The 15,937-nt window shown below is 43.2% G+C and overlaps 1 protein-coding gene across 1 annotated transcript in view; it reads right to left on the bottom strand.

Moving 5' to 3' along the window:
* Positions 1 to 14,989: 14,989 nt before the first annotated feature.
* Positions 14,990 to 15,937, bottom strand: part of LOC120918805 (fer-1-like protein 4) — a 142,404-nt gene continuing 141,456 nt past the window's right edge. The window contains exon 45 of the mRNA XM_040330614.1: positions 14,990 to 15,279. Within this exon, the coding sequence (XP_040186548.1) occupies positions 15,099 to 15,279 (181 nt within the window). The 3' untranslated portion in view covers positions 14,990 to 15,098. The remainder of the gene's footprint in view (positions 15,280 to 15,937) is intronic.

Below are 15,937 nucleotides of genomic sequence, written 5' to 3' on the forward strand. Positions count from 1 at the left end.
CGGAGGAATTCCCGCTGAGCCAAACGGGCTAACGTAGCTGATCAATACGGATCCGCCACGTGTGAAAGAGCCCCAAGCCTCCTAAGGTGGAGTAGGCCTATTTATTTGTGTTTTTTTCATTGGATGCAATAACGCTGCATTTATTCGCCATTTCTGTTTAAAGACCAGTGACTTTCCTACTATATATATATATATATATATATATATATATATATATATATATATATATATATATATATATATATATATATATATATATATATATATATATATATATATATATATATATACACACACACACACAATCTCACAAAAGTGAATACACCCCTCACATTTTTGTAAACATGTTATTCTTTTATTTTATGTGACAACACTGATGAAATGACACTTTGCTACAATGCAAAGTAGTGAGAGTACAGTTTGTATAACAGTGTAAATTTTCTGTCCCCTCAAAATAACTCAACACACAGCCATTAATGTCTAAACCGCTGGCAACAAAAGTGAGTACACCCCTAAGTGAAAATGTCCAAATTGGGCCCAGACTGTCAATATTTTCCAGCACTGCCTTAACCGTCTTAGTCATGGAGTTCACCAGAACTTCACAGGTTGCCACTGGAGTTCTCTTCCACTCCTCTATGACGACATCACGGAGCTGGTGGATGTTAGACACCTTGCGCTCCTCCACCTTCTTTTGGAGAATGCCCCACAGATGCTCAATGGGGTTTAGGTCTGGAGACATGCTTGGCCAGTCCATCATCTTCATCTTGGAGGTGTGTTTGGGGCCAAGTCTCTGAAGGGAGGGGATCATGCTCTGCTTCAGTATGTCGCAGTACATGTTGGCATTCATGGTTCCCTCAATGATCTGTAGCTCCCCAGTGCCGGCAGCACTCATGCAGCCCCCGACCATGACACTCCCACCACCATGCCTGACTGTAGACAAGACACACTTGTCTTTGTACTCCTCACCTGGTTGCCGCCACACACGCTTGTCACCATCTGAACCAAATACGTTTTATCTTGGTCTCATCAGACCAAAGGACATGGTTCCAGTAATCCATGTCCTTAGTCTGCTTGTCTTCAGCAAACTGTTTGCAGGCTTTCTTGTGCATCATCTTTAGAAGAGGCTTCCTTTTGGGACGACAGCCATGCAGACCGATTTGATGCAGTGTGCGACGTATGGTCTGAGCACTGACAGGCTTCAACCTCTGCAGCAATGCTGGCAGCACTCATACGTCTATTTTTCAAAGGCAACCTCTGGATATGACGCTGAGCACGTGCACTTAACTTATTTGGTCGACCATGGCGAGGCCTGTTCTGAGTACTACCTGTCCTGTTATACCGCTGTATGGTCTTGGCCACTGTGCTGCAGCTCAGTTTCAGGGTCTTGGCTTTAATCTCCTTATAGACTAGACCATCTTTATATAGAGCAACAATTTTTTATTTATTTTTTCAGATCCTCGGAGAGTTCTTTGCCATGAGGTGCCATATTGAATTTCAAGTGACCAGAGTGAGAGGGCTAACACCAAACTTAACACACCTGCTCCCCATTCACACTTGAGACAGGTAGTTAGGGTAACCCTAATGAGTCACATGACACCGGATAGGGTAAATGGCTGATTGGGGCCAATTTGGACATTTTCACTTAGGGGTGTACTTCCTTTTGTTGCCAGCGGTTTAGACATTAATGGCTGTGTGTCAAGTTATTTTGTGGGGACAGCCAATTTACACTGTTATACAAGCTGTACACTCACTACTTTACATTGTAGCAAAGTGTCATTTCTTCAGTGTTGTCACATGAAAAGATAGAATGAAATATTTACAAAAATGTGAGGGGTGTACTCACTTATATATAATCTCTATCTAATATATATATATATATATATATATATATATATATATATATATATATATCTCTATCTCTATCGTAAAATATCCATAGACATTGAATTAATTAAAAAATTTGGCAACGTCTGGGGTGGGAAAGAAGTCGGCATGCACAGGGAAGCACTTTCACTAGTGGCCGCTTTGTACTGATGTATCGAGTCACATGATGGGCAAGAGGGTCACAGTCAGGATGTGGAGATCACATCACCAGACCAGAGCGCTCTGAGAATAGGTAAGTATAAGCAACTTCTTTTTACAGCGGTCTCCAAACTACGGCCCTGGGGCAAAATGCGGCTCATTGCTTGCTTTTATCCGGCCCTTGGAGCATTATCCCTCCCGCTGTGGGGGGTATAGTTCCTGCCACTGACATTTACATTGGGGCACTATTCCTCCCACAAACACCAATAATGGGCACTAATCCTCCCACACACACCAATAATGGGCACAATTCCTCCCACTGACACTAATGATGGAGCACTATTTCTTCCAATGGTGGGGCACTGACACCAATGGTGGGGCACTATTCCCCCACTGACACCAATGGTGGGACACTATTCCCCCACTGACACCAATGGTGGGGCACTATTCCCCCACTGACACCAATGGTGGGGCACTATTCCCCCACTGACACCAATGGTGGGGCACTATTCCCCCACTGACACCAATGGTGGGGCACTATTCCTCCCACTGACACCAATGATGGGGAAATTCTCCTCCTGCTGACAATAATGATGAGGCGCTATTTCTGCCCCTAATACCGAAGATGGGGCATTTGTTTACTGCAGCTGACATCAGGACATTTCCTACTCCCACTGGCCATAGTCCGGACCCCCCAAAGTTTTTGTGCGGTAATAAACTGGGCCTTTGTTTAGAAAGTTTGGAGACCCCTGTTTTGCGGGGCAGTTAGAATAGAATTTAGAAAGTGGGGTGGGAGCTGGTTTAAGTTTGAGTTGATAATAGTCTGGAATTCTGATTTAATTGCACCAAAGAGAAATCTGGTCTCCCATGGCAGAACTGTGTAAATCTCAGAACCCTCTGTACATAAATACATCTGTGCATGCATCGTACATGCTTGGGGGAGTACAACTGGGGGGATTTGTAGTGGAGAAGGATATGGGGGTTTTGGTAGATCATAAGCTCAATAATAACATGCAATGCCAAGCTGCGGTTTCCAAAGCGAGCAAAGTCCTTTCTTGTATAAGAAAGGTATGGACTCTAGAGAGGGAGAGATATCATTTTGCCCCCTGTACAAATCATTAGTAAGACCTCATCTGGAATATGCAGTTCATTTTTGGGCACCAGTTCTCAAAAAGGATATCGGGGAGCTGGAGAAAGTGCAGAGAAGGGCAACCAAACGGATAAGTAGCATGGAGGAACTCGTCCATATAGTGAACTTGGTGTTGAGTTATTCACTTTATGGTCAACACAGAGGACAAGGGGGCACTCTTTACGTCTAGAGGAAAAGAGATTTCACCTCCAAATACGGAAAGGTTTCTTCACAGTAAGAGCTGTGAAAATGTGGAACAGACTCCCTGCAGAGGTGTTTCTGGCAAGCACAGTAGATTGCTTTAAGAAAGGCCTGGATACTTTCCTAAATGTACATAATATAACTAGGTGCTGACATTTATAGGTAAGGTTGATCCAGGGAAAATCCTCTTGGGCGATCAGGAAGGAATTTTCTCCCCTGCTGTAGCAAATTGGATCATGCTTTGGTGGGGCTTTTCGCCTTCCTCTGGATCAACTGTGGGTATAGAATTGGGTATATGGGATTGTACAATTTTTTATTTTTATGGTTGAACTGGATGGACTTGTCTCCTTTTTTCAACCTGACTAACTATGTAATACAAATGCTTTGGCAGGTAGGACTGCTCCTGTATATTCATCTCATCTGTGTGTTCAGCTTTAAAATAGGTCGTCTTTAGGCTCTTAACCTCACAGGACCTCCATGATTTTCCCAATGTTTAGTCTAGGCTTGGACAATACAGGAGAATGCGAATGCCACTGTCCTCACATAGAACCTATTCAGGCAATGCAAATCAAAACCACCATAGCCGTTGTCCCGAGGTGGTCAGGCTGGGAGACACCTCCAGAAATGGTCTCATTATTCATAATTATAATTTCTGCCCAGACACCCTAAACTCCCATCTTGCCTATGTACTACATGAGTGCTCATTGATTTTTATCCTTGTATCACTCTAGGTGTAATGAGCCTTGCATGCAATCGTATTTTATTTACTTGCACATCAAGAGATCTTTCGATTTTTCTGGGTCTATTTATCAACGGCTCACTCCCTTTTATGATTCTGTATTGTCTACCTGTCCACGCAAAGTGTAATTATATTATGTGCCCCCCTTCTTGTCTCTTCTGTGAATTCCTCTCCTGTCTGGCAGAAAACCAGAATTTTATAACTTAAAGCTGAACCCTAAAAAAAGTTTAAAAAAAATCAGCACAGGGGACAGTACACACTTTAATTGAGAAGTGTCCCTTGTGCTGCTAGTTGCTGTTTTTGTTAGAAAGTCAATAGTAAGGTCAAATCAAAGCTCGTTTTCCACTGGAGTGATGAGAAAATTAGGAGGAGGATGGAAATTTTTTTCTTGAATAAACACATTTTTAACAGTGCATTTGGGAAATGTAACTAATTAAAAATGTCCCCTCCCCCTCTTTAACACCTGTTTTGACTAACCTATGTAAAGAAACGATATACCTATTTTCAGGCCTGCTCCAGTCAGGTCACGTGGTCTCCTCTGTGTCAACCATTCCTGGCTTGCAGGGGAGAGGAGAGAGACCAACAATGGCTGGCAATGCCTGGGAGCGATGACGTCACTTAAAGGCTTCCTACAGTCCTTACTGGGAGCGATGATGTCACCTATGGCCCTTCCATTATCGGTGCTCTCTCCTCTCCCTGGCTGACACATGGGAAGCGAATCGCGTGACCAAACTGTAGCAAACAAAGTATACATTTCTTGCTTTTTTTGTAAGTTGGTTAGCAAAGGTTTTGGGGGGGGGGGGGGGTTGTTAAGATTAGTTATACTTATCACAGAATTCTACATTAAATTCATTGCAAAACCAAATGTTAAAAGGAAATGCAATTTTGAATACTTTCATATAACATTCGCCCAATCATTAAATGTTCAAAGAATTTTTGCACGAATATTGAGTGAGTGAGTGAAAAACTTATACAGCGCAGCACATGCAAACTAAATCGCCTCTGGGCGCTCATTGTCCATTTCTCCTTTGTCATCAAAAGAGATGGGTTTTGATCTTTCTTCTAAAAGCCAAGTGGTTCTCCTCCAACCGAATGCTGGTTGGTAGAGCGTTCCATAGTCTGGGACCTTGGACCGCAAATCTTCTTTCTCCTTTGGACTTGAATCTGGCTTTGGGTATCTGGAGTAGATTTTGATTGGTGGATCGCAGAACGCGATTGGGGTTGTGAGCTTTTAGTTTTTTACATAGATATCGGGGGGCATTTCCTATTACACTTATGCATCAAACAGAGTGCTTTAAAAGCAATTCTGTCTTTTACTGGCAACCAAGATAGGTTTGATTATGCCTTGTTTTAGGCAGGTGGGCACAATACCTTCCTTGAATGACTGGTTTATAAGCTGCGTGATCGGCGGTGCCAGGATATCGGCACATTCCTTCAGCAGTTTGGTGGGGATGATATCATTCGGCGCTGTGCTGTTTCCCAGGGTATCGATGATGGTTTTTGTTGCCTCGATGGAAATAGGTTTTAAAGTGAACGTTGTTGAATGTTCTTTCAAAAATCTACTAGTGTATACCCAGGTTGGGTTTCTATGTCACGTTAATATCTTTTATCAACATGACAAGTGGTAGTGTAAATTTGTAGTAATCTGATAGCTGGACTGGACAGAAAAAAATTATTTGTTCAGCTTCTGGAATATTACCAAATAGACTTTCAACATCCATGTCACATTAGGTGGAGGTCAGCAACCCCTCCATTGCAATCTACCCTTTGATTGCTGGCAGGTGACGAGTAGATCGCACCCCTTCCTTGCTGATTCATTGAACCTAGACAGGAGGCCCGGAGGGGTAGCAAGGATAACATTTCCAGGAGCCGATCTGTATTTTATTCCTGCAGGATGAAAATACAGATCGGTTTCAGTAAATATCCCCCCTGCCATCCAGGTTCTGGCGGTCGGCAAAGGAAGGGATGTGATCTACCCGTCGCCCCTCTTGTCCAGGTTCATCTTCCTTGTGCTGCCTGGCTTCTCTGTGTCCCCCCCCCCCTCTTATCGCTGCCAGCTTCCCGTTGCCAGTCTTGTCCAGGTTCCCCTTCCTTCTGCTGTCCGGCCCCTCTGCGTTCCCCCCTCACATTGGTGCCAGCTTCCCCTCCTCTGCTGCAGAGGATCGTTTTAGGATGGAGAGCCGGCGAAGGGGCTGGTAAATGTCAGGTCAACTTTTGTATCGGGGTTCACAAGCTTTAAGCTACGCCTCTGTTCAACAAACGAATGCATATGGAATACTGTGTGCTTGGGAAGATAGGAATGTGTGCTGCTTCAATCAATGGTATTGCTCAGTTTTTCTAGATTTATGGCTTGTTGTATAAGCACAATAATAGTCACTACTGTTCCTCACTGATGGATCCATAACAGGTGCCATTTGATCATTGATTTGGGGGTCAGCAGTGCATGTAGTGCCTATGGCAGTAGGGCTCCCTGATTGGCCAGGACTTGTGCCGATTTGTTATTTTTATAAACAATGCCAATTTTCTGTTGTAAAGCCTAACGCAATATATACATGAATTATTCATTATGAAGTTTTTACAAGCAGCATTCCAGAAGGCCTAGGGTGGACCTGAACTCAAAAAGTAAAGATTTGCTATCTTATAGGGAACATCTAGAAATTGAAATTTTTCCTCAGCCTCCCCATGAATATGTACCCCTTTGTCTTAAATTTCCCTTGAAAAATATAAGTACACTTCATGGTACATGAGGGTGCCCAATGCCTAGGGCTCCTGTGCCTATAGCCTCATAGCTGTATGTCTACAGTGAGAGATCTAAGGCACAGTACCTCTGACTGCTAGTCTAAGGAGATATGGAGTGAGATTTGGTGATATGACTACTGTGCTGCGCCTTGTACTCCTTGCTCTGACATGAGGAAGCAAAACCCTACCTTTACCAAAATGGCCGTCTCCACAGAAACACCATGCAGAACAAGGCATGGTAAGTCTTGAATGGTAAACATCGTCTGAGAGACCACAGGCAATACAGTGGTGACTAGTCTTTTGCTCTAGTTTAGTTGCTCTTTACACTAAATATGAATACGATTTTCACATAGGCTTTTCACCCACTAATTAGGGTTTACTTGGAGAACCACCAATCAAGCTTGATTTTTAATTATTGGTTGGCATTGCTGAGGGTGATAACCAACTATATTATATGGGAAAATCCAGAGTTAAGATTTCAACGTGATAGTTTGTGTTTACGTTGTCTGCTACACAAGAGATGGCACTTACAGCTGGATTTACTACCCCATGGTGACTCTCTATAGAGGGAAGGTAACATGACTGTTTGGTTTTGGAGTCCTTGAGATAAGAAGCCAGTTTGTGATTCATTTGACCATGGCTTTTTTTTCTCAAACAATAGGTGCTGGAACTTAACCACAGCACCACAAAACCCCCTCCCCTACCTACACACCCTCCAAATCACATCACATAGTGGGTGTGTTCAGTCAAACTTCACAAAAACAGTAGGAAGGTCTTAAAAGGGCTTTAAATACCAGGATTGCATTACATACAGAGTGCAGAGCTGTCACTTGTAAACGCAGAAACCAGACTTCTGTGTTTACAAGTGATTGTGGTGAGCAGGCACCAAAGGGTCTGAGCCAGAGGTGGTGGAACTGAGTTCCACCAAGTTCCCCCTGAAAAAAAGCCCTACATTTGACCAACGACCATGTAAACCTGAAATAACACTTTTGAGTAAAGTTGGTCGTTACCTACCTTCCTCTATGACAATTTTGAATAAAGTTGGTCTTTACCTACCTCCTTCTCTGCAAGTTTTGAGTAAAGTTGGTCTTTACCTGCCTTCCACTATAATGAGTTTACGTAAAATTGGTCTTTACCTACCTCCTTCTATGCAAGTTTTTAGTAATGTTGGTCTTTACCTACCTCCTATGACCGTTTTGAGTAAAGTTGGTCTTTACCTACCTCCCTTCTATGAAAGTTCTGCATGAAGTTGGTCTTTACCTACCTCCTTGTATGCAGCTCGGCTGTGTGTGTGCGCACCGCCCGCAGGATTCTGCGGATACTGAGGTGATAATTCCCATCCAGTCTGGTTTTCCCATACTTACCTTCCTTTGGTATGAACAACATTGCCCAGGAGTTTGACCGATTGATAGGCTGTATATAGCCTGTGTTCTGGTAAGCAGGCTTTTTATCTGGTGGAGGTGCACGTGTGTTATTGGGTGGCACAATAGGTCTATTCCATCACTCTTACCATTGCGGACCTGCTTTTTTGAAAGTTACATAAATCAGGATTTTCATCATTGCGGCCATTGGACTTATTCTGTTTGTTTCAATACGACACACACTGAAAAGTTTTTTCAATTGATGGTTTCCATCACTGATTTTACTGAGTGTTTAATTTTCATCCAATTGTTAATTGGTTACTATTCACCTTATTTATTTATGTTTGGATTTACATTGCAGTTCCTTTTATTCTTGATCTTTGATGTGCTGTCTCACATTTTAAAACTTTATATATGCAATCATTGTACTTACCACATTAAGTGCATCTTATTTAATTATTTATCACGGTGTCCAGTCACCATTAGGGAGTGTGGTATTTTTCTTCTTTCCTCTTTCTATGACCGTTTTGGGTAAAGTTGGTCCTTGCCTACCTTCCACTATAATGGGTTTAAGTAAAGTTGGTCTTTACCTACCTCCTATGACAGTTTTGAGTAAAGTTAGTCTTTACCTACTGTACCTTCCACTATAATCCGTCGGATCTTAGGTGCATATTTACGCTGGCCGCTAGGTGGCGCTTCCGTTGATTTCCGCGTAGAGTATGCAAATTAGCTAGATACAGCGATCCACAAACGTACGTCCGCCCGGTGCATTTTTTTACGTAAGGCTTTTTTCGGCATAACGTTACCCCTGAGGCGTACGCAATGTTAAGTATGGACGTCGGGCCAGCGTCTAATTTTCTGTCGTTTGCGTAAAACTTTCGCGAATAGGGCTTTGCGTAAATTACGTTCACGTCGAAAGCATTGACTATTTGCGACGTTATTTTGAGCATGCGCACTGGAATTCCCCCACGGACGGCGCATGCGCTGTTCAAAATTTTTTTAATTTACGTGGGGTCAAGATGAATTACCCTAAAACACGCCCACATCTTATCCATTTGAATTGTGCGCCCTTACGCCGACAGAATTACACTACGCCGCCGTAACTTACGACACAAATTCTTTGTGGATACGGAAAATACGCTGTAAGTTACGGCGGCGTAGTGTATCTGAGATGCGCTACGCCAGCCTTATATATGCACCGAGGTACGTGGATCTGGCCCCTGGTGTTTAATGCCCCTTAAGACCCTCCCTACTGTTAGTGACGTGATGAGGTTTGGAGGGTGGGTGTGTGGGTTTGGGGGGGTCGTGATTCAGTTCCTGCACCTATTTTCTGAGAAAAAAAGCCCTGCAGCCAGGCAACTTGCATTTGCAACCTTAAAGCAGCATCAACATTAGCAGCCTCTGTATTTTTCTAAGAATAGGTTTTCCTTTAACAAACCGATAAGGGATTCAGGAAACGAGAATCTAGCCAAAACTGAAGGCAAGCTTTAGGTGGACTAATCCTTTAAGCCCAAATTTTCTTCTGTTAGCAAGAAAAAATAATCTTTACTAAACCAGGAAACTCTATTCTTCGTATCAAGGAATGGGCTGATAAATATTGCCCTGGCTGACTTACCTTTGACGTACTATATGTAGCTCAGAATATCATCTACTTCATCCAAAGTGCACTCCAAGCATATTAATGATGGACAAGAAAAAAATTACTTGACTAAATTCAGCATTTGAAAGCAATAGCTCTTTTTTATTTATTTTTTATTTTATTTGTTAATTTATTTAGTACAGAAAAAATTTAAATACATACATTTTGAATTCATCCTAACTACCGTATATATTACTCTCAAATAACATTCATAGATTTTTACATTCATAACACATCATTTCCTATATTAAAAATATGTATTAACAAAACAAATCAGGTGGAATTCCACATTCTGTGTGTGTATGCATTAGCATTTCCCCAATTGCATCTCAAACAAGATCCTTTGACATAAAGAGTATTCTTAAATAATTTTCTGCAGTCTCAGATGTTGTTTAGCTATACAGTAATCTATGATTTTTTTTTTTTTTTTTAAAGGTACATTTTTTTAATCTATGAACATTTTTAATGACGTTTTTTGAAGCTGGCAGGACTGCTAATTTGCAAATCAATTAAAGATACACGGTCACCTTGCTATGTAGGGCAAAGTCATTTACTAAAGCTGGAGAGTGCAAACAAAATCTGGTGCAACTCTGCGTGGAAACCAGTCGTGTTCCAGCTTTTATTGTCAAAGCTTAAATGAAGAAGCTGAAGTTAGAAGCCGATTGGCTCCCACACAGAGCTGCACCAGATTTTGCGCACTCCAGTTTTAGTAAATCAACACCAGTGTCTCTGCAAATGGCCCACTTACACCTTACCTGTGCTTTCTTGCAGCTACTTTGTCCTCCACATGACCCACCCAGGTGGCTAATGGACAAATTTAGGGTCATTTTAAGGATTATCAGGACACCCTGCTTATGTTTTGTGAAATTGTGCCAAATGAATGAAAAATGACATTTAAGTTCGAGACCATGGGTTTGATTTACTAAAACTAGAGAATGCAAAACCTGGTGCAGCTCTGCATGGTAGACAATTGGCTTCTAACGCCAGCTTGTTGAATATAGCAATAAGCGCATATTGTATGGTTTGCGCAAACGTCATAGCGTCTACATAATAGGGGATAGATTTATGGCATTTTTATTTTTTTAGTAGTAATGGCAGTGATCAGAAATTTTTATCGGGACTGTGATATTGCGGCAGACAGATCGGACACTTTTGACACATTTTTGGGACCAGTGACAATTTATACAGCGACCAGTGCTATAAAAATGCACTGATTACTTTATAAATGTCACTGGCATGGAAGGGGTTAACACTAGGCTGCTACCAAGGGGGTTAACTGTGTTTCCTAGTGTGTGTTCTAACTGTAGGGGGGATGGGACTGGCTAGGAGAGATGATAGACCGGTGTTCATAATCGGTATGAACACACAATCAGTCTCCTCTACCCTGAGAGAACCAGGATCTGTGCGTTTATATTGTTCTAGCACACATTCACATCCTGGTTATTCCCTCATTCCTTGTCGTCTGATTTTCGGATCGTATGTACGTGGCATTATGGAATGAATGCCCATGCACTTGACACATCTAAATGCATTTGCAACATGTGCCTTTAGGGATGTTTTAAATGCTGCTGTTACACCCCCCCCCCCCCAGAGCATAGGCATCCAGGGGAGTTCAATAAATGTCCTGTGTGCATGGAGCCTTAGGCCCAGTGCCGGCCCAAGACATTGTGCTGCCTGGTACCAAGAATGAAATGCTGCCCCCCCCCCCCCCCCAAAAAAAATTACGCCCACCAAAATGCCCCCAGATTCATTATTTTATATCATGATAAATAAAGTGGACCTATCATGGCTCTATACATGTATATAGGAGTATAAAAAGGACCTGTTATGGCTCTATTCATGCAATTAACCCCACAGTGGAACGGTCGGGCGGCAATTAGCCCCACAGTGGAGTGGAGAGTGGAGCTGGCGGAATGGGATGGCGTGCAGGCAGAAAATTTGCTGCCCCCCTGAAAGTGCTGCCTGGTACAATGGTACCGTCGGGTCCCATGGTAGGGCCGGCCCTGCTTAGGCCAGCCATACCAGGGTCTAGATTCAGGCTGAAAGTACCAAATTGATCGATCAACTTGGGTAAAACCAGCCTGCCGTATCTGCTACCAATTATCGCAAGCGGCTGTTATAGCCACTAGCGATAATCGCTGTCTTCTCCTGGGGGGGAGGGAGCTTCCCCACTCTCCCGTCGGGAGAAGATAATTGCTGATTTCCATGTCAGCACTTTCTGAGTTGATGGGTGAATGGTGAAAATTTCTTTCCTGCAACCTGTGGTTGACGGCTCTAGGGTTTACATCCACTTTGAGTGATTTTGATATTGTTTATGAGTGCTCCGTGTAAATATTATCATGGTCTGACCTGCATAGGATTTTTTTTTTATATTCTCTTCAGCGTTGAAAAGTTGCTTGGTTGGTTTATTAAATGGAGTCTGGGGACTGCTGAAAACGTTTGTATATTCTTTCTGTAAAGTGCTTCTTGCTGCAGAGTGTATAAGAGATAACACAAAGAGGAAATGGAGTCCTAGCTGACATGAAATGCGTTAGCTATTCCCTATGATGCTCTAAAAAATATATGCTACACATTCTGCAGTAGTCTAATGGTACTTTTTAAAGCTGGGCCAACATCTAAAAACAAATAGCCAGATTCAGGTATAGTTACGCCGGTGTAACTCTGAATCCGCGCCGTCCTACATTTAAGCGTATGCTTAAACTGAGATTAAATGTTGCTAAGATACAAGCGGCGTAAGTCTTCCTATGCCGTCGTATCTTGGCTGTCTATTTATGCTGGCCGCTAGGGGCGTGTACGCTGATTTACGCCTAGAATATGTAAATCAGTGAGATACGCCTATTCACGAACGTACGCTCGCCCGTCGCAGTAAAGATACGCTGTTTATGTAAGGCGTTTTCAGGCGTAAAGATAAACCGCCAAAAAGATGGCGCAGCCAATGTTAAGTATGGACGTCGGAACCGCTGTCGAATTTCACGTCGTTTGCGCAGGTCGATTCAGAATAGGGCTGGGCGTAGGTTACGTTCACGTCGAAAGCATTGACTATTTGTGACGTGATTTGGAGCATGCGCACTGGGATATGACCGCGGACAGCGCATGCGCCGTTCGTTCAAAACGTCATTCACGTGGGGTCATGCTTTATTGACATAAAACACGCCCACCTCTTCACAATTTGAATTAGGCGCGCTTACGCTGGCACATTAATGCTACGCCACCGTAACTTAGGACGCAAGTGCTTTGTGAATACAGCACTTGCCTCTCTAACTTGCGGCGGCGTAACGTAAATTACATACGCTACGCCCGCACAAATTTAAGCCGCCGTACGTAAATAACATATATAAAGAGAACTGTTTTTCCTGCCAAAGGATTTATATTTCTGTTCATCCTTTTCTGGGTATAACACAACCCTGCCGTGCAGCACAACTAGGCAGATGACACTACTACTCTGTTACAGTTATGGAATGCAATGGTGGCAACTCCCTGTCCCCTCCCGCTGATTGCACAGAAAAGGAGCAGAAGCAGGATGATGAGGCCATGGGGGTTGATTTACTAAAGGCAAATAGGCACTTTGCAAGGGAATTCAAATGAGATAAAGCTTTGCTTACATCAAACATCTGATCACATGCACATGACTGGGTATACTTTTGCAAAGTGAAACTTCATCATATTTACTAAGCTCTTGGGCAAACTCAGCGAGCTGCTGGCCTCTCCCGCCCGCTCCACAGTTTAGCGCAGGGCGACAGAGCAGAGAGGTGAGCGCAGGGCGACAGAGCAGAGAGGTGAGCGCAGGGCGACAGAGCAGAGAGGTGAGCGCAGGGCGACAGAGCAGAGAGCTCTGAGAACCAAGCAATCTGCAGTCTTTGATCGCCCAATTCTTAGAGCCAGCAGGGGACAGATGCAACATCCACCAAGGTAGGTATTATTCTTAAAAAAAATAAAACATTTACATACTTCTCTTTTAACTGTGCAAAAATGTAATACAATGACTCGCAGCAACCAATCAGATCTCAGCTCTCTGTGTGTTATCATAGTCAGAACGGCAATTTATGTTTTCTGATTGGTCACTGTGGGTTATCATGTTTTGTGTCTTGCTCTTTGCTTTCTTAAATAAAAAACATCGATTTTTAAAGGCAATAGGTTAAACATCATTATTATATGGACACACAGTACCTGAGATAATAACCATATGAAAAAGTGAATAAAGTGGGACCCCAATAACCCATTAAGAGTATGATCCTCCAGTCTACAACCCACTTAGCCTTGGCCAAATAAGGAACCATGTCAAGTCCCCATGGCCAGGCAATGCCATTAATCCAACTGGGGCAGACTACCGTATTTGCCGATGTACAAGACAACCTTTTATACTTAAAAATCTGGCTCAAAAATCGGGGGTCGTCTTATACGCCGGATGCAGACTGCGGGCGGCCATTTTTTAAAAGCCGCGCCTCCTCCTTGTGCTGTTCACAGGCGTCATCTCGTCCTCGAACGAGAGGACGTCCGTGATAGGCGGAACACTGAACACAGGCTCTGCTGGGAAACTTGAGTATTCCGCCTATCACGGAACAGCGCGAGGAAGAGGCGCGGCTTTTAAAAAATGGATGCCCGCAGTCTGACTCACTAAAGTAATGAAGATCGCCGATGTGAGGTGAGGCAATGGCACGGTGAGGCAATGGCACGGTGAGGCAATGGCACGGTGAGGCAATGGCACGGTGAGGTGAGGCGAGGCAATGGCACGGTGAGCTGAGGTGAGGCAATGGCACGGTAAGGTGAGGCAATGGCACGGTGAGGTGAGGCAATGGCACGGTGAGGTGAGGCAATGGCACGGTGAGGTGAGGTGAGGCAATGGCACGGTGAGGTGAGGCAATGGCACGGTGAGGTGAGGCAATGGCATGGTGAGGTGAGGCAATGGCACAGTGAGGTGAGGCAATGGCACAGTGAGCTGAGGTGAGGCAATGGCACGGTGAGGTGAGGCAATGGCACAGTGAGCTGAGGTGAGGCAATGGCACGGTGAGGTGAGGCAATGGCACGGTGAGGCAATGGCACCATGAGGTGAGGCAATGGCACAGTGAGGGGTCGTTTTATACGGCGAGTATATCCCAAAATCAACATTTTAGCTGGAAAATTAGGGGGTCGTCTTATACGCCGGCAAATACATTTTTGTCTTTTTTGTAAACACAATGAAGGTAGCTCTCCTTTGAAAATAAGATATTCCAAACAATATATACAAATTGAAGTCCGATTATTTACACCATCCATTATAAGCAAGGTCCTTTATCCATTGATGATCTTCTGACTGATGTATCCAGGCATAGTGTACAGGATGAGGACCAGGAAAACGGACAGGATAGCGATGATGAGTAGGGCAATGATGTACTTCTTGTATTTCTTCCAGATGAAGAAAACAAATGTTTTTAGGGGGTTCACAAACCAGTTGAACGAGGTTTTGGGGCGGCTGAAAGAAAAACAGAAAATTCCTTAAATTTTCATGCATACTATATATAAATCATTGGGTGTGTGTGTTGTGTTCTAAGCAGTAGAAGCAAAAGGGTGAGGTATATTTCCAATGGTGGTCCTCTGGTCTGATGCTTGTACTTGGAGCAGAACCACTGTTCCCATCACCAGTGACAACGAACACAAACTTTGATATAGTGGCCTTGTCAAATAAATAACAACTAATACACACATGAAGCGGTATCGGTGGCTTTCCACCTAGAAGGGAAAACTAGTGGCGTTTTCAAAAATAGGAAGAAATTTGGTTGCTGTATGTAGCAAAAATTTGCTTAATAAAGAAGGCTAATTAATAGTTAACCACTTCAATACCAGGCACTTTAGCCCCTTCCTGCCCAGGACACTTTTCAGCTTTTAGCGCTGTGGCGCTTTGAATGACAATTGCGCGGTCATACAACACTGTACCCAAAACTACTTTTTTTTTTAATTTTCTTCCCACAAATAGAGCGTTATTTTGGTGGTGTTTGGTGTCTGGGGTTTTTATTTTTTGCTAAACAAACTAAAAAAGACCAACATTTAAAAAAAATAAAAATAAAAAAGTTTTTCTCTTTTTTTTTTTTTGCACACATCCTGTAGTACAGGGATATGCAATTAGCGGACCT

Source organism: Rana temporaria, chromosome 12 (assembly GCF_905171775.1).
Source record: "Rana temporaria chromosome 12, aRanTem1.1, whole genome shotgun sequence".
NCBI classification, from domain to species: domain Eukaryota; kingdom Metazoa; phylum Chordata; class Amphibia; order Anura; family Ranidae; genus Rana; species Rana temporaria.